At 49.0% G+C, this 23262-nt stretch overlaps 1 protein-coding gene across 2 annotated transcripts in view; it reads right to left on the bottom strand.

The window, feature by feature from the left end:
• Positions 1–23262, bottom strand: part of ST13 (ST13 Hsp70 interacting protein) — a 129596-nt gene that overhangs the window by 88356 nt on the left and 17978 nt on the right. For both annotated transcript variants that reach the window (XM_085601059.1, XM_085601060.1), the window contains exons 4-5: positions 5087–5157; positions 4429–4495 (exon numbers count right to left, since the gene is read on the bottom strand). In XM_085601059.1, coding sequence (XP_085457185.1) covers positions 4429–4495; positions 5087–5157 — 138 coding nt within the window. The remainder of the gene's footprint in view (positions 1–4428; positions 4496–5086; positions 5158–23262) is intronic.

Raw genomic sequence — 23262 nt, 5'->3', positions numbered from 1 at the left:
AGTGTGTTGTACACACTGGTTGTATGAGTTGGCTTTTATGAGCCAGCGTCTAGGTATGGGAAGACGTGGATGTGTTGTCTTCGGCAGGTGTGCTGCCACTACCGCTAGGCACTTGGCAAACACCCGTGGTGCTGTGGTGACTCCGAATGGGAGCACTTTGAATTGATAGTGTTGACCGTCCAGTACAAATCTGAGAAACCTCCTGTGAGCCTTGTGAACAGGAATGTGGAAACAGGCGTCCTTGAGGTCTAGGGTGGCAAGGAAGTCGTTTTGGGAGAGCAGGCAGTAGCCTGATCGAGTTATCTGTGTTACCCATTTGTCTGAGGTGATAGTAGTCCAGACAGTAAGGAAATTGTGGAGTCTGCCCCCGACTGGAGTGGTATGGTCTGGGGGGAGTGGAGGGAAGTCATTGGGCAGGGGTGGAGGCAGAGCGGGAGGTGTTAGTTTTGCCTCTGCCCTTATTGTTGTTACTCCTGTAGCCTCCTCTCTGGTAACCCCTAGTGAAGGTGGATTGGGTAGGGGCTTTATAGGAAGTGGAGGCGCTGTCGGAGGAGTAGCCTCTGGAGGTGCTTCGAAAGGAAGAACGGCGAAAGGAGCGCCTGGGAGGGTGCGACTGTAGCGCTCCCATAGACTTTGCCGTATCGGTGTCCCTTTTTCATTTTTTCCAGGGCAACGTCAACGTTTGGGCCAAACACATGTTCCTGGATAAAGGGGTGGTTGAGGATGGAAGCCTGCACCTCGGGTTTGAAACCCGAAATTCGTAGCCAGGCATGCATACGGAGGAAGACGCTGGTGTTAATTGCCCTAGAGGCGGTGTCAGCTACATCGAGGGCGCAGCGAATGGAGGTGTTGGTGATGGTTTTACCCTCCTGGATTAGCTCGTTGGCTCTATTCCTGTATTTGTCAGGGAGGTGTTGCATTATGGCTTCTAATTATTCATAATGTGCCCTGTCGTATCTTGCCAAAAGCGTTTGGGTGTTTGCAACGCCATATGTTGGCAGCCTGGGATGCAGTTCGCTTGCCAGAGGCATCTAGGAGTTTGGACTCCTTATCAGGTGGTGGTGCCTCGCCTGATGCCTAGGAGTTTGCACGCTTCCTTGCAGTGGAGACTACTAGGGAGTCTAGTGGTGCAGGCCCTCTGATGTAGGTGGGGTCTGTAGGAGCGGCCTTCTACCTCAATGCAAGCGTTGATGATCCTGGCCGGGACTTTAAAGACCTCAGGCGCTTCCTTGATAACCCCCTTAAGCATGGGCAGAATGGAAGTGGCCCTGTGTGTAGTGTCAAAGGTATCTTGGAGGAAGTCCTCCTCCACGTAAACCCCATGGTGTCTTCTGTGTGTGTGTGGGGGGGGGGGGGGGGGGGGGGTTCACGGTCTTGAAGGGTAAAGGTCATCCTGCGGGACGTCTGGGATGTTGTAGTCGTCCCATGGGTCTAGGGAGCCTATAGAAGCGGGGTCCCCTGTGGGGTGGTCATGGGGTCCGCCCCCTGTGTCGTCGTAGACAATCATCATCCTCATTCGGGGAGGGTGTGTGGGAATGATGAGGTGGGGGGGGAGGCGGAGGAGAGGGTGGAGGAGGGGGTGAAGGTAGTCTCAAAGGGGAGGTAGCAAAGTCTCTTCTCTTGGGAGGTAGCAAAGTCTCTTCTCTTGGGAGGTGGAGCAGGTTTGTCCAGCGGTCTTTTTGATGCTGAGCATCAAATGTCCAGTGTTAGGGTCTTTGACAAGTGTTTTTTGTGGTAGATCGGGACAAAATAGTTCCTCCGTGAGGGGCCGATCCATCGGCGCCGACGGTGTCGGAGCCGTAGGTTTTTTAGTCTTGGAGTCGGCATCTGTTCGTTGTTTTGAACTGTGTGGCTTAGAAATGTCCGGCTGTTTCCTCGGTTCAGAGATTACTTTCGGCTTCGAGGTGTGGGCGTCGAGGGCTTTGGATTTTTTGCTCAGTTCCGGGGATGTGTCGGTACCGAGGAGCTAGTGCTTGTCTTCGGCGCCGAGTGCTTCGGTGTGGAGCTCGGTGCAGAGGAGGAGGCGGCCATCTTTTTCGGTGCCGGTGCAGAAGAGTCTTTCTCGGCACCGACAGCAGGCTGGCTCGAGCCCGAGCTGCCAGAAGGCTTGATGGGCTTCTTTACCGGGCCTGAAAGCGAGGTATGTGAAGCAGTGTCTTTGGTCGTGCCTAGGCCCGAGGGCGAAGGCGTGACCGAAGCCTTTTCGATGCCGTCAAGGGTGGGGGGTGGGGATCGAGGTTAGTACTCACACCCCTCTGTGCCGGAGTGATGTCCTCTACATCTGAGTCGTCTGCTTCGGAGGCGCTGACGAGGCCCCCTTCGGTGTGCTGGTCTTAGGTAACAGACACCTTCTCCGAAGATGTAGTCAGGGATTGCAGTCGACGAGTGTGCCATGGTTCTCCTCGCCTTTCGGTCCCGAATGGTCTTTTTTAACCGGAAGGATTTGCAAGCCAGACAGTCTCGTCCTTCGTGTTCTGGGGAGAGGCAGAGGTTGCACACCTCATGGAGATCGGTGTGGGGAAACTTTGACCCACATCGAGGACACTTCTTAAATGGAGTCCTTTCCATGAGCCAGGACCGGAGCTCAGGTAGGCCCGAAGGCCTTAGTCGATGACTGGAATCGAAGACTTCGAACGATGAGTCGCATCGATTGTTGGAGATCGCGATCGAAACTAAACAGCGGAAAGGGAAGGATTGCGCGCCGATCAGAAGAACTGAAAACGGTTCGGAACCGGAGCGCGAAGAACACATCCGAGCACGATGGCGGAAAAAAACAATCTGAGGATGGAGCCGAAGCCCATGCGCAGTATGACCCAAAGGAGGAGTCGCATACCTCGTGACTTCCAAAGACTTTCCAAGAAGAAAAACGACTGCAAACATCCGGGCCCAACACCAGATGGCGATCTATGCACAGTGTGTAATCTGCAGCTCATATGCCTCTTAACATTATACATCTCTTTTTCATTATTTTTTATTTTTTTATTTTTTTATTGACTGCGAACAAGGCACCTTCATATACAGAACTCTGCGCCTACACCCCGGGGGTCGGCTACCACATCACAATTGTCATGCCAACAGCATCGACTATCCCACATCCCGGAGGCCGGGCATCGCCGTGCTTCACTGTCTCAGATCCCTCTGCATTCCAAGTGTCTCTCACTTATGTGCCTCGTCCCCGGGATGCCCCCCGCCCGTAGTAAGGCCCAAGCATGCTTCTCCCGCAGTTTGTAGTTTCTTTTTCATTATTAATGGCGTTTTCCGGTCAAGCTGACCAAGGAGGCGGTTCAATAGGTTATGTTCATCTTATATTGAAATATGTCTCAATTATTGTTCTAGCCCTGATTAAGTCAAATGGTGTAATAACCTCCAGAGACAAACCACCTGTTGGCAATTGAAGGGTGGAAACTACAATTACTGATAAAGCACACAAGACTGAACATAAAGAAATGGACTAATAGTTGCTCTAAGAGTGCTTGAGATTTCTTTTCACCCAACTTGGATGGGTTCGAGAGACCTCACTGGTATCTCACACTTTGGGGACTGGGGACGCCTGGGAAGGCTCACAATTAAAGTTATTCCACGCCCTCCAGGAGGAATTTGAACTCCACATGGCCTCATTTTACAGATATTCGCAGAAGTGTCATGTGCCAAGAGTGTGCCACTTTCAGTTGCAGGAGCTGTCGGAGTGTAGCCCGCTAGAGGTCCAGGTTCTTTTGTACCCGCTTGGCCAGGGAAGCATCTCACTGGTCTACCGTTCATTGGTCATTAATTCACCAGATTCCTTCTAAGCCCTTTGGCTAAATGGGAGGGTTGGGTAGGCCAACTGGACGAGAGAGACTGGATGGATACCAGGGTGGCTCCACGAGAGCTGGTCATTGCCTCTTATTTATGTTTGATCCAACTCTGCATGACTTATATTTCGCCCCACAGGGACTGGTGGGGGATGGGTGCAGATAAACTTGAGAAAGGAGCCCAGTGAAGTCAACTTTCCACCTGCCAGGAATAGCAATGAGACTATAGAATTACACCCCTTACTCACGGAGGACGGTGCACTAAAGGTCATTTTTGCCAGTTTGTGACTTATGCTATTCCCCCCCATATTTTCCAGGCCACCGTCAGCATTACAAATAGTGAGATCAAACAACCCCCCCCCCCCCTCTCCCTCGAAATACTAACTAGTGTTTTAAGTGAAGTATTTGAGCCCTGCCTCTAGAGCAGGCTAGGTTGTGGGTGAGACACAAACAGGCAGAACATTAAGCAACAATCTTTAGTTTGGGTCTGGAAACATTATCTGTACCCTCCCCCATCCCCCCCCACGCATTTAAATGGAGCAGTAAAACAAACAAAAAAAAAATGTAAAATCTTTTAACACATATGGCTAAGAAAGGTGCACTGGCATCTTAACAGTCAAATATTTTCTTAACTCACCTTCTCCTAGAGCATCAATTGCCTCAGACTTCTTTTCATTGGCCTGGTCCATCATTTCTTCTGTTACCTGAAAGGAAGCAAAATATTAGTGGGGGCTCCTGTTTAACAACATGCAGCAGAAAAAGAGAGTGAAGAGGTGAGGGACAACTGTGAAATCTGACACAGGGTGAACTCTGTTGTATGTAGGGATAGAGGGAAGAAGCAGCTCCAATCTAAAACTGAATGAGATAGCTAAGAAAGGGTGACATGAAAAAAACAATGTCCACAACGGGTTAGCTTTGTAGCAGGTCTGCAAAATGTGCGACACCTAGGCTCAGCCAATCCTTGGGAAGCATGGGCCTGCAGTTTCTATAATATATAGGAGGGTTATCTCTGCTGCCAGAGCCTGTAAACGTCTATGTAACCTGTAGCATCCCTCCGAGTGTTTTACAGCTACATTACCTGAGAATCAGCACAACTACTTAAAGCCTATGTTTAATCTATGTTCAGAAGAGTATCAGTGAGTCATCAGTAAGTGCTGAATAAGCCCTCCATGTTCCCATACGTATATATATATATATATATATATATATATACATACACACATATACATACATACATACACATACATACATACATACACACACACACTCCAGAAACCTCAAAACAGTGTTTTTACCTCAGCGCTGTCGTCTCCCATCTCTTGAGAATCCTCAGTGTCTGGGTCGATCACACCCTCATTATCAATTTCTGCGGAAAATAAACCACAATGCTTCAAAAATAACTTAGTTCTCATAGGACATTCATACTCTACCTGAACAAGATATTGCTAGGCAAGCTATTGGAAGCTTAAAGGGGAAAAACAAAAAAAGGAGGAAAGGGTTTTAGGGAGAGGAATGAGACCGGTTTGAAAGGTGCACAATGGTGGCAGATTGCACTAGGATGAGAGAAAAGTGGGAGCACGCACCCAGAAGACTGTATGGTGAATGCGCGCCAGGTGTGAAAAAGGCAACCTTATGCTCACCGTTTCCTCTGCAGGAATTCACCTTCCTCTAATCTCACTTTAGTTAAAGGCGCCAACAAGGTTGCTTTGTGCACTCCATCAGAGGCAGAGTATGATTAAGAGAGATCATGATTAAGCATCAACTCTCCTCATATCTTTTGCCAGAGTAAGCAAAAAAGTCTAAACCATAATCAGAAATACTGAGTGCACGCAAGTAAACCGCATGTACAAATCCTACAATTGTGTTAGTTTTCAGACATGCTGAATATTTACAAAAATTAGTAGCACAATAAGCATGAAAAAGGCCTGTGTTATGTTACAGGTTACTTTATTACCTCAGGGAGGGGCATGGCTTTGTACCATATACAACTTGGCAGAACGATTTAAGAAACAGAAGCAAACAGTAATGTTCATTGGCAGCATGACTGCTATTCACCAACTCGGGTAGCATAGGCTGGATGGAGTTGCTAAACAATTAGACTGAAAACCAGCAAGTCTACTTGGGAACAGCCTTAACAATGAGACCAGAGTTGAACACCTTACACATTCAGCACTTTGTTGATGTCTAAATCCACTAACGAGAGGAAAACAACCAGTACCTATTTTGACTGTAGAAACACACTTCTGCTGTAAGAAGGTTTGAATTAACAAGCACGAACAAACAAGTTACTTACCTTCGGTAACGATATATCTGTAAGAAACATTAGTTAGATAGATTCCTCACCTTAGAATATCCCCAGGCGTCAGGCTGGATCCGGAAAGATTTTTTGTCAGCAATACCCTTGCGCGTCGCTAGGAGTCGTTTGCGGCTCCGCGTCAGTCGTCGTGATCGCCGGAATGACGTCGGAGTACTTAGACGCCACCCTCGCGCGCTGACGTCAGTTCTTGTACATAGCTTTCCGCGCCAGTAATGCAGAGCCATGCAAGAGACCGACACTGGTGCCAATAATCTAGGGCCCTGAAAGGATGACCTCAACCCTAGATATCGGGTCGCAGAACGGGGAGGATGGACGGGGCAGTGATGAATCTAACTAATGTTACATACATACAGTTACCGAAGGTAAGTAACTAGTTCATCTGAAAGAAACACGTTAGTTAGATTCCTCACCTTAGAATAGATACCCCCAGCAATACCAACCCCGGCGGGGGGTCTGCGAACCAAGATCACACCAGAAAGTCCTGGAGAACAGAACGGCCAAAGAAGCCGTCTCTCCGGACTTAGCTGTCCATAATGTTTGGCAAACGTGTGCAGCGAGGCCCACGTTGCTGTCTGACAAAATATCCTGCAAGGGGACTCCCCGGCCCAGGGCAGTGGTCACCACTGTGGCCCGCGTGGAATGGGCCCTCAGCCCTACAAGAGGTTCCTTTTTAGCTAAGGAATAACAGGCCTTGATACACAAAACGACCCACCGAGAGATGGTTCGCTTGTGCACCGCCCGCCCCTTCTTAGCGCCCACGTAGCCAATAAAGAGTTGGTCGTCCACCCTGAACTGTTTGGTGCGGTCCAGATAGAAGGACAGTGCCCGTTTTGGGTCCAGACGGTGGAGCCTCTCTTTCTCTTTCGGGGGAGGCGGAAAGAAGGTGGGCAGTGTAACAGACTGGCCGATGTGAAAGGCAGTTACCACCTTAGGGAGAAAGGAAGGACTAGTCCTAAGAACAACTTTGTTCGGATGGACAGAAAGGAAAGGAGGCTTAGAAGAGAGCCTGGAGCTCACTCACCCTTCTAGCAGAGGTGATGGCAACCAGGAAAGCAGTTTTAAGAGTCAGAAGACGAAGGGGACAATTATGAAGTGGCTCAAAGGGAGCGCACATCAGATAGGTCAAGACTAGATTCAAATCCCACTGAGGCATTATAAAGGGGACAGGAGGAAACATGTGAGTAATGCCCTTAAAGAATCGAGAAACAGGGGATTTAAAAAGAGAAGGCTGATCAGGAAGCCGTAAGAAAGCAGAAATAGCTGAAAGATATCCGTTGAGGGTGCCCAGAGCAGAGACCTGCTGGGCCAGGGAAAGGAGGAAGAGGAGAACCTCAGAAAGAGGGGCGGAAAGGGGATCCACAGCCTTTGCTGTGCACCATGCCACAAATTTGTTCCACCGGCAGGCACATACCGATTTTGTGGAGGGACGCCTGGCTGCCAGAACAACATTACAGACTTCAGGAGGCAAGTCAAATGGCATCAACTGCCGCCGCTCAATCTCCACGCATGGAGGTGGAGGCTGGACAGGTTCGGTGGAGGACCGTCCCCTGCTGCTACGACAGAAGGTCCTCTTGAAGAGGCAGTCGAATCGGGGGAAATCGATCGATAGACTGAGTAGCTCTGGTTACCAGTATCTTCGTGCCCAATCCGGAGCCACAAGGATGACTTGGGCCCGGTCGCGGCTGATCTTCAGTACTGTGGGCAGAAGTGGTATAGGCGTACAACAGACCGCAGATCCAATCGCAACGAAAAGCGTCTCCGAGCGAGTGCCGCCTTGGAAATTCCAACGCGCAGAACTGCCGACATTGCACGTTCTCTTCGGTGGCGAATAAATCTAACCAAGGATCTCCCCACTGCCGAAATAGGCCTTGCGCCACGTCCGAGTTCAGACGCCATTCGTGATCCATCATGCACTGGCGGCTGAGTTTGTCCGCCCTGGCGTTCAGAGAGCTCGCCAGGTGTTGAGCCACCAGGGTGATGCCCCGATGTTCCAGCCATGTCCCGAGGTGCAGAGCCTCCCGACAAAGGGTCCACGACCCCACCCCGCCCCGTTTGTTGCAATACCACATGGCGGTGGTGTTGTCCGTGAACACCTGCACTACACTCCCCCGAACAGAGGGGAGGAATGCCTTCAGTGCAAGTCGGATCGCCTGCAGCTCCAATAGGTTGATATGGAGCTGGGACTCCGCCAGAGGCTTCTGATCTCCGCCTCGCCCATGTGGCCCCCCCCATCCCAGGAGGGACCCATCCGTCACCACTACGTGCTCCGGTTGGGGTAGGGAGAGGGATCTGCCACTGACCCAATCGCAGTCCGTGAGCCACCACTGCAACTGTCTGGCAGTGCCATCCGAGATCAAGACATGGTCGGACAGGTTGCCCCGATGCTGGGCCCACTGAAACTTCAGGTCCCACTGGAGAGCCCGCATCCGCCACCGAGTGTGACGTACCAGCAGGATGCAGGAGGCTATCAGACCCAGAAGCCGCAGCACCAACCTGACCGAAACCCGGGATAGAGGCTGAATATCCCGAACCCGTTGTTCCGGAGGATAGACCCTGAACTGCGCAGAGTCCAGAAGCGCCCCAATGAAGAGGAGCTTCTGGGAGGGACTCAAATGCGACTTCGGCACATTGATGCCAAACCCCAGCAAATGCAGGAGGTCGGCTGTAGCCTGGAGGTGGGAGACGACTGCCTGGAGCGAGTCCGCCTTCAACAACCATTCGTCGAAATAAGGGAAGACTGGAACCCCTAATCTGCGCAGATGAGCTGCGACCACGGCCATCACTTTCGTGGAGGGGCACTGGTGAGGCCGAAGGGGAGCACGGTAAACTGAAAGTGCTTGTGGCCTACCGTGAACCGCAGGTAACGCCGGTGGGCCGGCAGGACAGGGATGTGGAAATAAGCGTCCTGCAAGTCCAACGCTACCATCCAGTCTCCAGGGCAGCCAGAACCTGAGCTAATGTCAGCATCTTGAACTTCTCCTTTGACGCTCCTGAGGTCCAAGATATGGTATAGCCCCCCTTTGCCCTTCTTGGGAACCAGACAGTAGTGGGAGTAACAACCCCGCCTACTTCTGGGCCAGGAACGTGCTCGATGACCCCCTTGGCCAAGAGGGCCGTAACTTCCTCCCGCAGAAGGTTCAAGTGATCCCCCCCCGACATGCGGTGGTACTGCAGTGGCATGGCTGGAGGAGGAGGGGGGGGGGGGGTTGCCTTGCATGGGAGGGAGTAGCCCCTTCGGACAATTTGCAGCACCCACCTGTCCGATGTGATGGTACGCCAGTGGAGCAGGTGATGGCGAACTCTGCCTCCCACCGGCGTGGAATGGGCCTTAAAGCTCAGACTTGGAGGGCTTTGAGGCAGATGCGGCTGGGGTAGACGTGGACGGACCGGCTCTTTGTCCTCCTGCACCGCCTCGGCAGAATCCATGTCCGCATTGAGACTGGGTCTGCGTCCTGTGGCTAGACGGGGGTGCCCCTCCCTTGGCCACAAAAGGGGCGAAAAGCGGAAGTTAGTGGGCGCAGGCCGAGAGGCCAAAGGACTTGGCCGTTGCCCTGGAGTCCTTAAAGCGCTCCAGCGCACTATCCGCTTTGTCGCCAAAATGGCGACGGCCATCGAAGGGCATGTCCATGAGGGTGCTCTGGACATCCCCGGAGAAGTTCGTGGACCTCGGCCAGGTGTGGCAACAAATCGCCACCATGGTCGCAATTGCCCTGCCTAGCGAGTCCGTTGTGTCCAGTTCACAACCGATTGAATACCGTGCCGCATCCCGCCCCTCGGCAAGAGCCTGGGCGAGCCGTGTCCGGGCCTCCTCCGGACACTGGTGCAGCACGTCCTCCACCGTATCCCACAGGGAGTGGGAGTAACGGTCCAAAAGGCACGCGGTGTTGATAGACCGCAACCCCAAACTAAGGGAGGAGAACAGTTTCTTCCCAAACTGTTCCAACCTTTTGGATTCCCGATCCGGGGGAGCGGACGGGAAGGTGGTCTGGGAGGTAGAAGCCTGGGTAACCAGGCTCTTGGGCGTGGGGTGTACCGACAGAAAACTGGGGTCGCCCGGTGCAGGGCGGTGGCACCAGGCCACGTTCCGGTCCACAGGAGGAACTGTGGAGGTCTTGGACCAGGTGCCCATCAGAACGTCAGTCAGTGCTTCATTGAACTGCAGCAGAGACTCCGAGGAGCTTGCCGGCGGTTGAAGCACTTCAGTGAGGAGATTAGTCCTCACGGCCACAGCAGGCAGCTCCAGCCAGAGGGCTTCAGCCGCCTTGCGCAGCACCACAGAATACGTAGCACCCTCCTCCGTAGCCAACGATTGGAGGAGAGATGAAGCCAGTGTCAGGGGAGGTATCAAGACCACTGGCATCCCTCAGTTCGTCTGCCCAGTCCTGAGATAACTGGCACTGCTGTGCCAGAGGGTCCTCAGACCACTCCCAGTCGTCTCCATCATCTGACTCCTGGTATACAGGTGGAAGGGTCGGCGCCGGGAAGTAGATGAATCTCATCCATCGGCGCCGGATGGCGCCGCTCCGACACCGGGCCCGGACCAGGACTAAACCGGGGAACGGCGGCGTCCGAAGGCGGCACCGGCGGAGGGGTCGTAAAGTCGACCGGGATCCAGGCCTGGATCCCACAGGGGCCTGCAGCGTCGGGACTGGAGTCGGCAGCTGGCTAGGCCTCCCAGTCGAGCCAGCGGGGCTCTAAGGCGTGCCGGCAGGCGTCGACGGCGGAGCCAGGCTCCTCATGGCCACAAAGAAGTCTCTGATCTCCACCGGAGTCGCGTCAGACCCAGGGACCGGAGGGTATGGGGTCGGACGGGACTCCTGCAGCTCCGATGGAGCCGCGCGGGTGGTGCCACCCGAACCCTCATCAGAGTCTCACGACTGGCGAGGGGAGTCAGAAGAGCGATGTCGGCTCTTCGACTTCTTGCTTTGCCTCAAACCGGAGTGCGAAGACTTCGACCCCAACGAGCGGTGATGGCTGCGGCTCCGAGAACGGTCCTTCGACCGGAACCTTGAGCGGCGCAGCACGGAGCCGACTGCCGGATCTCGATCAGCTTGCTGGACCGCTCCCGCCTAGCCTTCGGGGTCAAGGCCCGGCAGTCGAGGCACGACTCGGCATCGTGGTCGGCCCCAAGGCAATAGAGACACCGGAGGGGGTGATCCGTGACCGACATCAGTCGGTGACAGGCGTCACAAGGTTTGAATCCAGGCATCCCTACCGGCGCCATAGTCTAGGTCGACTGGAAATAGAACCAAAAGAGTTCAAAAAGTGACTAAAGGGTATGCTCTTCCCGGATCGGCGTTTACTGGCGCGGAAAAAAACTGATGTCAGCGCGCGAGGGCGGCGTCTAAGTACTCCGGCGACGTCATTCCGGAGATCACGACGCAGACGACGGACGCGGAGCCGCAGACGACGCGCAAGGGTATTGCGGACGAAAAATCTTTTCGGATCCAGCCGGACGCCTGGGGATATTGAAAGGTGAGGAATCTAACTAAGGTGTTTCTTTCAGATAAACACTGCACAGCAACAGTCCTGTGAAGTTTGGTGGTTGGATGAAGGCACAAACACCAACAAAGAGCAACATATGGGGCGACATACAAGAATAGTAGCTCGACAGCTGCTCCACAAAAGCTTCTGCATCACACATCTTCACCGGTAGTCATAAGAGGCAGAATATGTCTGCATGCCCAGATCCTAACACACTTTAATTTCACATAATTGAAAAGAGTGTATCTGGTTTAAAATGCTGACAACCACATCATAGCCTCAGAGGTTACATTTATTAGAACATGTTGACGTGTTCAGGCTCCAATTACATGGAAAATACTAAGAAAGAAATGCTGCAAGACTAACTTGTTTGTTGTAACGCAAGACTAACTTGCAGCTTATGAAAACTATAGAAAGCCTGAAGAAAGCAAAGGAAAAAAAATCAGAATTGTAAGCCACACTAAAAAGAAACACTGTTCAGAGATAAGAGTATATATATATATATATATATATATATATATATATATATGCACCCCCCCCCCCCGCATCCAATTGTGTCATCGAAGGGCAGCCTCCTAGACTAGAGAATGCTTCGATCTGCGTAGACTTTTCTTTTTCCGTCTGTGAAGGATTTAAGTTCATACATTAAGGATACTACTGATTTTATTAGAATTATCCAGGAAATTGAGTGGGAAGGAAACTTCCTACACTTGACATCACAAGCTTGTACCCATCTATATCGCCCCAGCAGCGACTCCAGCCAGTAGAATTTTTCCTTAAAGGAAAAAAATTGAAATTTCAGGAACATAATAGTATAATATCACAACTGATACCTTTCTGTTTGAACAACATTTTTCTGTTCTCAGGGCAACTATAATCGACACAGGCAAGGGACAGCGAATGCCACATGTTTCGGTCCCAGCTATGCTAATTTATTTGTGGGCTGTTGGGAGGAGCATGTGGCCTGGGCAGATCCCAATGATCATTGGGTAGAAAAGGTGGCCCGATCCATAGAGGGGATTTATTCATGGTTTGCAAAGTATCACATGAGGAAGATGAAAGATATTGCAGTTTTGCCTAACAAATTAAAGTTGCAATTCACCAGCTGTATTAGTGATACAGAAGTGCCTTTTTTAGACTTCTGGCATTTGTTGAAGACAATTTATTGCTCACAAAACTGTACAGAAAACAGACAGTCGGCAACTCAAAGTCAGGAGTCAATATACACAGCCTCGTAAACAGTATCCCATATGGGGAGCTTTTAAGCCTCAAGCTCCACAACATAAAGCTACATACAGGCAGAATGAAAGGCTATAAACATATTTGAGAACAGAGGGTACTCTAAAAATGTCCTGAAAGAAGCGGTTAGGAAGGTGCACACAATAGACAGGCCGAAACTATCGATTCCCAAACAAAGAGGAAGGAGGCGATTTAGTGACAAACTCGATTTTGAATTTCTCTGCAGAGTCAAAGGACGTCTGCCAAGTAGTGAAACATTGGGGTATCCTGCCGGATGATCCCTCCATTGGTCCTACACTACCCCCAGTACAACACACAGAAAAGGAACGTCACTTAAAGGTCTACAAGTACATAGCCACTATACAGATACAGTAATGGAGAAACCCAAGGTGGCTGGGTTTGAACGCTGCACTAGAAGCAAACGTGCAGGAGCAGCAGCAAGATCAAAGAGTTTGAGGTTCCGGGTAAAAAACACAATGAAACATGTTACAAAGCTTCTTAATTGCAACTCAAGCTTTGTGGTCTATTGTTTGGTATGTCCATGCAACAAGAGACACGTAGGCAGTATGGTGCATCCAGTGAAGAAAGGGGTGCTGGAGCGCACTATGGCTATAACAAAGATGAAACCTAACCACTGCCCAGACATTTTGCTGTGAAGCATATCAGTAACAGTAAACTGCTGCGTTTTTTCTGTGTGGACTAACTTCCTCAGAAAGAGAGAGGAGGGAACAGGGTCAGGGCGCTGAGATAATAGGAGACAAAGTGTGTGAAAAAGATGAGAACTCTGGCCCGTGGGGACTGAACCGTGATTAGGAGTTGTGGACGCACACTGGGTAGCAACACATTACTTTTGAAATTTTTAGAATACAAATTTTACCTTATATCACTTGTCACTTTTTGGTCAGGCATGAGCACTTTGGGAGGAGTTTTGCCCAGGAAACCTAGGCCCATATCAAATAAGATTGAATATGCAAGAAAAGAAAAAATAGGCCATACAAGGCTTTATAGGTATGCAACAGCCTAAATTTAAGATTGGCTGTAATGGACATATGATTGTACCTCCGGTTCTATGTGGCGAGAAATCTCAACAATGTGCAGGAGTACTGTCTATTCAAATAAAGTAACATGTTAGGGCGGAGCAACATAACTGTTCGGTCAGATTAATCATGATTTAATATTTTTACCATTAGATTTTAATAGATGTTTAATGCAATCAAACTTTATTCGATTTGACAAGCAACTCATAAAAGCAAAAATAATTCATTCAATAAAATGTCACAATAGAGAAATACATCATTTAAGTAGAATACACAAAATCATTAAAAACGATGCTAAATCCAATAAGAAGTGCAGACAAATAGGTTAAGAAACGAACTGGCAACTCAAATCTATTCCAGTGTACATTTCTTGCTAAACCCATCATAGATGCAAGAGAATCACATTCCCACCCTGCAAGAAAGATAAAGTGCATATGCAAAACCTCCAAAGCATGCACGGCAAAATACACTGGTTTATCCATATAGTTTTTGTGTTGTAAGGGCTCCACTTATTTTCTTTTAAAAAGCAACACATATTAAAAGAGTGACTAAAACCTTCTCTACAAGAACAAGGGCGACGCAGCCTCAGTATCGGATGCAAAAATTTGGATCTCAATTTTCTGTACAGTGCGCAAGACAAAGTGCAGAGTAAATTGTTTTGCAACATTATTACTTGGGCAGGGCGGAAGGCAGGCATGCCAACCACCTTGATTAGGAAAAGGTACCAGAAAGTACAGAATGCTCAAGCGAAATCTGGTTTAAAAAAAAAAAAAAATCTATGTTGAGGCTCCAGAAAAAGATACAAATAGGGTTGCATCCGATTAGTAGACAAGCATTGGCATAGCCAATAGGTCTTGCCTTTGGGACATGTTATTCGTTTTGTAGAATTTGATGCTTCTAGAAGTAATATTTTGAAAATGTTATTCTAAATGGGAAACAAGCACCTAATTGTAGCAGTTGACTAGTGCTACCGCCAGCCCTGGCATTACCTCCTTAAACAAAGGGATGCGCTTGACATTGAAGATGGGGGTGGTGATGTGCGAACACTACTGACGGCGGGAACAGAGGCTGCTCGGGCCCTCAGTCTCCTCTTCCTGTAGCTCGAGGGGCTGTAGATGATCCCTGAAATTTGTTATATCCAGGGGGCCTGGGGGAGGAAAGTAGGGAAAGGGGCGGGGTGCGAAATGTGGGGTGAAGTTTAAGGGGCGGCAAGGTGAGGGGGAAGAGGAAAGAAAGGGAGAATGTGATTTGGTAGGGAAAGGGGACGGGGAAGAGTATAAAAATAAAGCAAAAGTTTTCAGAGACAGGCGGGATAGAGAAGGGTCGGCATGGCACGAGATATTAAATAATGGTGAGAGGCACCAAATTACTATAAACAACAGACTGAGGGAGGAGGCATAGGCTGTGCTTTGTGCCCGCTTACATGAAGTGCTAAGAAACTGCTTGGAGCCGGAGGTGCTTCCTTCAGACCGGGACTGGCTCTAGTTTTTTTTTAACCCATGCGTGGTTTTATGAAAATAGTTTTAACTTTTTAAAGGTTTCTAATTGTTTTGGGTTTGCTACTTTTGCAACTGCTTAGATCCTTTTTTAATCATCAATACTATTTAATAAGGTGATCCTATTTCGTATATACTTCGCAGAAACGACGGTGCACGATTCTCCCGCGCAATACCAATGCATCTGGAAAAGCTCGGCTTTGTAGATAGAAATTCAGCTTAGGTTTTCCTAAATGGCCGGGTTGGATTACAGAAAAAAAAATATCGGGCTAAGCTGTGAAAATCTTATTGTTCTATAATGAAGAGTTGGATAAAGGCAGACTGGAAAACCTTGTGAAAAGTGAACATTGGGAACTGAGCCTGCCAAAAAATAAAAACAATGTGCACGAACTCGCCTAGAGTGCCTTGAAGACTAATCCGTCTGTTAGGTGCGGCCCAGCTTGCCTCGGGAATAAGGGAGACCGTTTTAGTTGTATTCCCAATAAGGGCCTGGCCAGTGTGTTGAGTCAGCCACGCTGGGGGTGTTGGTCCTTAGTGCCGTGAGTGGTGGTGGTGAGCAGGAAGCGGCACTTGTTTGTGCAAGGGATGGAGCACTGCGAGAGCTGGCCAATGCCTTGGGAGACGACTGAGGTACACAAACAAGTGATGGAGCACTGCAAGAGCTGGCCGATGCCTCGGGAGACATGGTCCGGGGTGCAGTGACTTCAGCAAGTTTGGAGTCAGTCGGGCTACTCCCTGCCACAGCCCACATTGTCCATACCTGTAAACAGAAAAAGTGCTGCACAACGGACATGTTTAAATTAAATGAAGAGAACCCGATGGGCGCAGAAGCACTGTAACAAGCAGTAACGGGCGGGACGCAGAGCCCCTTGATGATAGGCTGTGCTCTGTGGCTGCAGACGGCTTGTAGCCCGAGGCGCTTTCTTCACAGCTCACACGTACCTGCAAACAGAAGAATCGCATCATGGCAGACATGTTTTTTTTTGTAGTTTTATATAGCGCTGGCTGGACCCAGAGGTATCAGAGAACTTTCCATAAAGGAGAACGTGGACGATTTAGATGGTCGATGTAACAAAGCGTGACTGCCGTAAAGCAGGCGATACGGTGTACAAAATAACACGTATGGGCCCCGATAATAAGTAAATGAAGTTGCGCGGTGAGCGCTGCTCGATGCTGTGTTGGGGGTGGGTGGGGTCTGCTTTTGAGGCAAGACAAGCGTGGTCGCGAAAGTGAAAGCGACCACGCTTGGTTAATTTGTAACATGATCCTGGAATGCCGCTGGCACACTGCGCACCGCTGCTCGCTCCCGAGACCCAAAGGCCATGGGAGTGAACATTTACAGAAAAGGCAGGACATACACCCGCCTTTGGCGATTTGCGTGCTTTCATTTATGAAAGCCGAACGCAATGGGCAATAAAATGTGTGGGTGTTAAAAAATTCACACAAAGAAGTCTCTAGGAAGTTTGGAGCGCTTACAAGAAGCCTCCCCATAGAGCAGCGCATGCCCGCTGCCCTAGGCTCGACCTAAATTTTTTTTTTTAAAAAGACAGTCCAACTCTAACTGTTAAGACTTGTTTCCTCCACACAGGAACATGAGCAATGTCATTTGTGTTTTGTCTTCATGATGTCTCATCAATAAAGTATAGGTTGTGCTAACTGGGTCATTATGGCATCGGGTACTGTGAAATCTAGCTATCTACTAAATGGAACATTATGGAATCAAGCCATGTGCACAAATTGCAGTATTCCGGAATCTAGCAATGTTCAATGAATGGGACATTATGGTATAAAGCCAGGTAATAATTGGTGAATGATGAAACTTGGCCAGTAAGCTTATTGTAGAATTATGGAATCTAAAGCACTGTACAAGCTGGTTTAATGCGAATCTAGCAATGTGCAATTCAATCGAACCCAGTGTGCTAACAGGGAATTACGGATTGTGGCTAACTAGCTTCCTGATGGTAACAAGGCCAAATCTGCCACGGTGCACATTGGGGCATTTTTGGACTCTAGACACTTGCCAGGAGGGATGTTATATAATCTGACATGTGCTAAGTGGGTTATTACAGAAGCTGATATTGCATGCTATATCTGGTGTCTTATGGATAACAGCAATATGTAGAAACTGGAACATTGTACACTGTGGTCAATGTGTTTACTGGGGAATTGCATAACTGGGCAATGCAAGCTATAATGATATGGTGCAGGCAGAGCAATATGTCCTTAAGGACGTAACGCATATCAAGAAATAATGCAACCATATGTAATAATTATGAAGAAAGATTCTTTTATGGTACTGAAGGGAAACTGCGCCATCAATGTGCTCCAATTGTTTGCTGGTATTGCCACTACTATGGGATGATGGGAGAAATGTAGAAACTAAACAGCTTCAAAGTACAAGCAGTCAAGGAGGATAACTAATTGATTTTGGGGGCACTGTAGGGCTTGCAGAGACTGGGCAGTGTGTTCACCATTGGGTATTTTAGGTTCCATTGTAGGGTACAGGCCTTTAGATATAGCCATTACAGGGGGCGTGGCCAAACACCACGGCCGACTGGATGCAAGCCTCCAAGCTCCCCGGCCGGCCCACCCAGTAATCCTTCTTCATCCTGTCACAGCAATCTTTAGACCAGTTGAATATATTCCTGGAGTGACCCTGTACTAAGTGGACTCCGCAATCCCGACCTCAATGACCAGCAACAGTAGAGGGGGACCCGGCAGCTGCCGCGTGAGCCGGGCAGTTTCCAGGATAGAAGGCCGTGGAATACAACCGCAGTGCGTCTCTCGGCGGGCCTGAAATAAAGCTTAATCAATCCGGTCCCCAGCCAGGGCGGTGGGCGAATTGGAGGTCCAGACGAAAGACCTTTGGGCCGAGAAACGATGAGTCGTCGCGGGAGAAACTGCACTGGATTAGGGAGGTGTTGCTTTGGTGATCCCAGGAGTTAAAGGGTCATTGGGAGGGGCTGGGTCTAAGGCCTGTATCTCAAGTCGGGGCTGGGGCCCCGTTCTCACGGATTCTGCTGTTGCAGATGGTGGCTCGGCCCTGGGTTCCACACAGAGTTTCAAGCCCGGCGGTCCCAAGCAGTGGCCAGCCAGAACAAAAGAGACACACCCAGCTGAGAAAGAGTGCTTCTAGGCAGTCGACTCCGCCAGGGAGGAGCTAGGCCAGCGGTCAGCAGACTTGAGAAAAACGTCAGACACTGGTCGGCAGCAGGAGCGGCGGACACCAGCATAAAGGTACAGTTGGCAAGCCAAGACAAGCGTGAAAGCAACCTCGCTGGGTTAATTAGTAACATGATCCTGGGAAGCTGGCACACTGCGCACAGTTGCTCGCTCCAGAGACACAAAGGCTATGGGAGTGAACGTTTACAGAAAAGGCAGGACATACACCCGCCTGTGTCCATTTGCGTGCTTTCATTTTTGAAAGCCACACGCAATGGCCAATAAAATTTGTGGGTGTTAACAAAATCACACGAAGAAGTCTCTAGGAAGTTTGGAGTGCTTACAAGAAGCCTCCCCATAGATCAGCGCATGCGCTAGGCTCGACCTAAAACGAACATTACCCATGATCAAGGCTCTTCACGGATTTAATTGCCGGTTGCGCCGTGCACGGACACTTGAATAATATAAAGCCTTTAATAGAAATGCAGCTTGGAGACGCCATATTACAGGGGTCATTAAAGAACTATTACACCCAATTCGCTAAACGCACGTTTCAGATAACCAAGCCAGGAAATCATCGCAGTATTTGCCATGGATAGAAAATCCATAATAATGGATCTTGAAAAATCTAGCTACGGTGTACACCAGATTTTCACCCATAACAAAGGGGCAAATCCAATACGATCTGTAATGTACTCAAGAACCAGATCAGAGTTGCAAAAAGATGATGGTACGCTCTTAGGGACCATCAAAAGCTTTCTCATAAAATTAATTTCCCACTAAGTGGAGTTTTCCACAGTTGCTAAAACCCCACACTCCAGCCCCATAAAAGGCAAATGAGAGGCATTTAGTATTGTAGAATGTGGCAATTTCTTTGCCAGGCTTAGGGTCCAATTTTACTGCAAAACAAAAAACAGTGGCTCTAGTTGTTTGCTGTGCCCCAAGGGTGACAAATGCAAATAATGGACAGAATTCAGATCAATGTCATACATTCACCCCAGTACAGAGATCTGGGCCAAGGGTCAGCAAGGGCTCCCACAGTAATTGCGTGTTAAAAAGAATCCCTAGATAGGAAAAAAGGTTACATTCTTGATTGCCTGTACGGTAAAAGATTTCAACTTTGACGACTTGGGGCCGCACACAATAACGTACGACATTTTATAGTTCTCTTTTAGGTCCAAGTCTACAAAAGGCATTTACGGATCTCTCAAGGCTCATAGCTGTCCTTGCAATAAGAACAGCATCTCGGTATAAATTTGACAAGCTAGACCTTTTTTGGAAAATCTAGACCCTTTTTCAATAGATGGGCATCTAAGCCATTTGTATAAAATAGCAATAAAAAGGCCACTATACAGCCCTGGCGGACCACAAACGTCGAGGCAATTGAATCCGCTCTCACCATCATTGCTGTAACGCATTTTCACCGCAGTATTACAATGTAACCTACACAGGACAACAAGGGATTCCTTCACCCCTATATTCCACAATCTGTCACGACTGACAGTATCAAACGCAGTAAATAAGTCCATGAAGGCTAGATGTAAAAAGCACTTCATGGACCTAGTGTATTTACTGACTATCAGTGACAGATTCAGGCACTGTTCCTTCATGCCCACTCCCCATCTAAAACCATATTGTTTGAAGAATGCACCTTTGCAGAGGCCCACTCTTCTAACCGAGCCAAGAGGACCCTGCTCAAGACTTTTACTGTTGCATCTATTAGAGATATTGGCTGATAACAAATCGGGTCATTCCTGTCCCCTTTCTTAAAAGATAGGGATCACTGTAGCGTCTTTCCATGAAGCAGGCAGGGAACACCTGTGATGGAAGCCCTAAAGATATTTTGTTTTTAGACGAGGTGCCAAGAGGTTGGGGTTATCCTTGAACAGGTCATGGGGAACTCCATCGGGGCCGGGCGCTTTGAGACAGATAACCTGGAGTGATCGCTGCCTCCACCTCCTTAACAGAAACTGATTGAAGACAGAAGCAGCTCTCAAGTTCAGTCACCCTATGCTCAGAATGTAAGGCTCTGTTTAAAGTGCTAAAGATATGTGAATAGTTGACACCCAGGTGTCTCCTGGTATCGGAATCATTTGTTTGGGTAGAGGTATCTGAGAACACCAGACAGTTAATGGCTTCCCAGAACTTTCTCATGTCGTTCAAGTCCTCAGGAGCCCCATATCCGACCAGACCTCTGTCCTGAGATCCATCTTTCTATGAGCTGTAACCACCTTAGATTTCTCGCTCAATGCCCCCGACTAGTTCTTTATTAAGGGGGATAGCATTTAGGGCTCTTCTGAACTCCTCATGGACCTTTGTACAATAACTATAGAACCAGCAATCAGGAGGGACCGGTTTAGTAGAGAACCTGACTATTCGGGCGGATGAACAGATAGCTGAACAAAGTGTCTCAAAATCTTGAACAAGGCCAACGGGCAAGGATCCAAGTGTCAGACAACTTTGCATGAGGGCAATATTGTCACTCAAGATTTTATACTCAATATCCAGGGAATTTACATGTTCCCATTTCAGCCTTAAACCTTTATTCAACATCAGGTTCCCTGTCTGCAAGTCTATTTTAAAGGAGACCACTAAGGGATTGTGGTCACAGGCGTAATTTGGTAAGATGTTTAAAATACCGGGAGTGACTACAATGGATGCTGGATAGAAACAAGTTTGTTTGTGCTCTTGTGTCCTAATCCCACGAAAGACCGATAACACAATCATACAAAGGAATCAGGTCATGAGAAATTTAAATACCATTCAAGTCGTCCCCATAAGCAGAGAGAGAAATGAGTCATAAATTGCTCATCCTGATTTTCAACCAAGCAAACACTTGAATTGCTAAAATCTACAGTTAAAATCACCAGCCCACAGAATAGATAGTGGCTGTCAAGAAACGGTTACCTTACTAATTTACTCACTTCAATTATTAGTAACTTCAGAATTTCTTTGGTCAAATATATTATGATAGAAATTGACAACTAAAAGATCCACAATATTAAGACCCGAGAGTAAAAGCAATTGATAGCAGGGAGAACAACATTAAATTTACCCTTCATCACATCACGTTTAACTGATGGAAGCACTGCCAAGCCACCCTTTGCCCTCCCTGAAATAGTAGGGATAGCCAGAGTACAATAGGAAAAGAAACTGTTTAGATGAAACTAGTCCACATCCCAGGTCTCTTGTAACAGAATTAGATCATAACCTGACAAAACCCACCCAATCCCCATTTCCCACCTTCGTCCGAATTCTTGCAATGTTCCAAGACAGCACTGCAAATGAGTGATCAGGGTTTCCTGTCCTCTGGGCAACAGCAGCAACCACTTCATTAGAGATTTGGTTCCCTCTGGCTTTTCTTCTTCAATCCAAGCGGTACGTCTTCCCAATACGGTGGTCCCAGATCTCTCTCCTACACTTGTTAGAGTTAGGTAAAGCTAGTTTGGCCTCCGTCAGCTGCATGATTGTACAGGTGGCTTATAGAAATATCCCAGGGGCAGTGCAGTAAAGCCCGTTAGAATTAACAACCTCTCCTCACGATGCCTTAGCAGCCTGGTCACTGTTAATGGGTGACGACCGTTCACTACCAGGCAATCTCCTCAGATAGTTAGATGCATCCCCCCCCCCCACGTCCCCCTTTAGTGTTGGGACGCCTGCCAGAACCACCACATATGGACATGCCGGGGGGCAGGGGGGACAGTGCCAAAGTGCTGAAAACCATCTCCTTATCGTCATTTATTCTTGCCTCTGGGTCCCTCCGAAATACTGTAACAGGACCTGGGTTCTCGGCTTCCTTGCAGCGGTCGCTCCCCCCTGCGCTATGTCGGCAGGCATCTTGCCTTAGTAACTTCTCCTGCCTGGCTGGGCGTGAAGGGTTTTATGTCTTGTGGCAAGCTGGCCACCAGACCTGATCCAGCTACAAGCCCACTGGATCCGCAGCTGCAAACGTGTCCGGGCAGAATCATACTGGGTGACCTTTGCTCACTTAAGTGCACTCTGCCACTAATATTAACCACTTGGGCTTCCACGGCAGCCAGGCTTTCCTTGATGGGGGCAAGATAATCTTTCACATTTTCAACAAATTTCCCAAAGCTCTCAAGTCAAAGCCCCAGCCTTCCACAAGGTAGCTCTTAATTTAGACTGTTGGACATGTCGGGGCACCTCAACGTTGGGCCTTATCGTTTGGCAGCAGGTTACGGGGAGGAAATGACAATATCTGGACTCTGGGAAGCCGGATTTATGCAGGGATTAATCTCTACCAACATAGCCCCATTTGCAACTCCTGCAGAACTATGAGAACTTTCCCCATTCGCATCTTTTACTGGACAGTCCATCTTGGTGGAAGAATCCCCCCCCCCCCCCCCAAGTTTGCTGCTGCACAGATATCCCCCACACAACCTTCCTGTGCCCCCCCCTCCCTTTCCTTCGGTCAGCCTTGATGGACAATCATCGCTCAGTCATAGCAATCTCGTTAGAAACTACCCCAAAGGCTCTCTCAAGCATGGTGTCCATGATAGCGGGCCTATATGGAAGCGGAGTCTTTCCCATTGTCATTGCCTTACGCTTGCCCATGGTGCACTACAACCATGCCCCTTAGTCGGATTGTTATATAATAAACGGGGTGCCTCTGCCCACCCAGTCTTTACCAGCAGGCTATGTAGGATTATGAACACAGAGGGTCAGTGGTAGTTACCCCCCCCACACAAAAACTGAAAACCAAAAGGGACGCCCGC

This window comes from Triturus cristatus, chromosome 4_2 (genome assembly GCF_964204655.1).
Source record: "Triturus cristatus chromosome 4_2, aTriCri1.1, whole genome shotgun sequence".
Taxonomy (NCBI): domain Eukaryota; kingdom Metazoa; phylum Chordata; class Amphibia; order Caudata; family Salamandridae; genus Triturus; species Triturus cristatus.
This window is presented reverse-complemented; position numbering and strand designations above follow the sequence as displayed.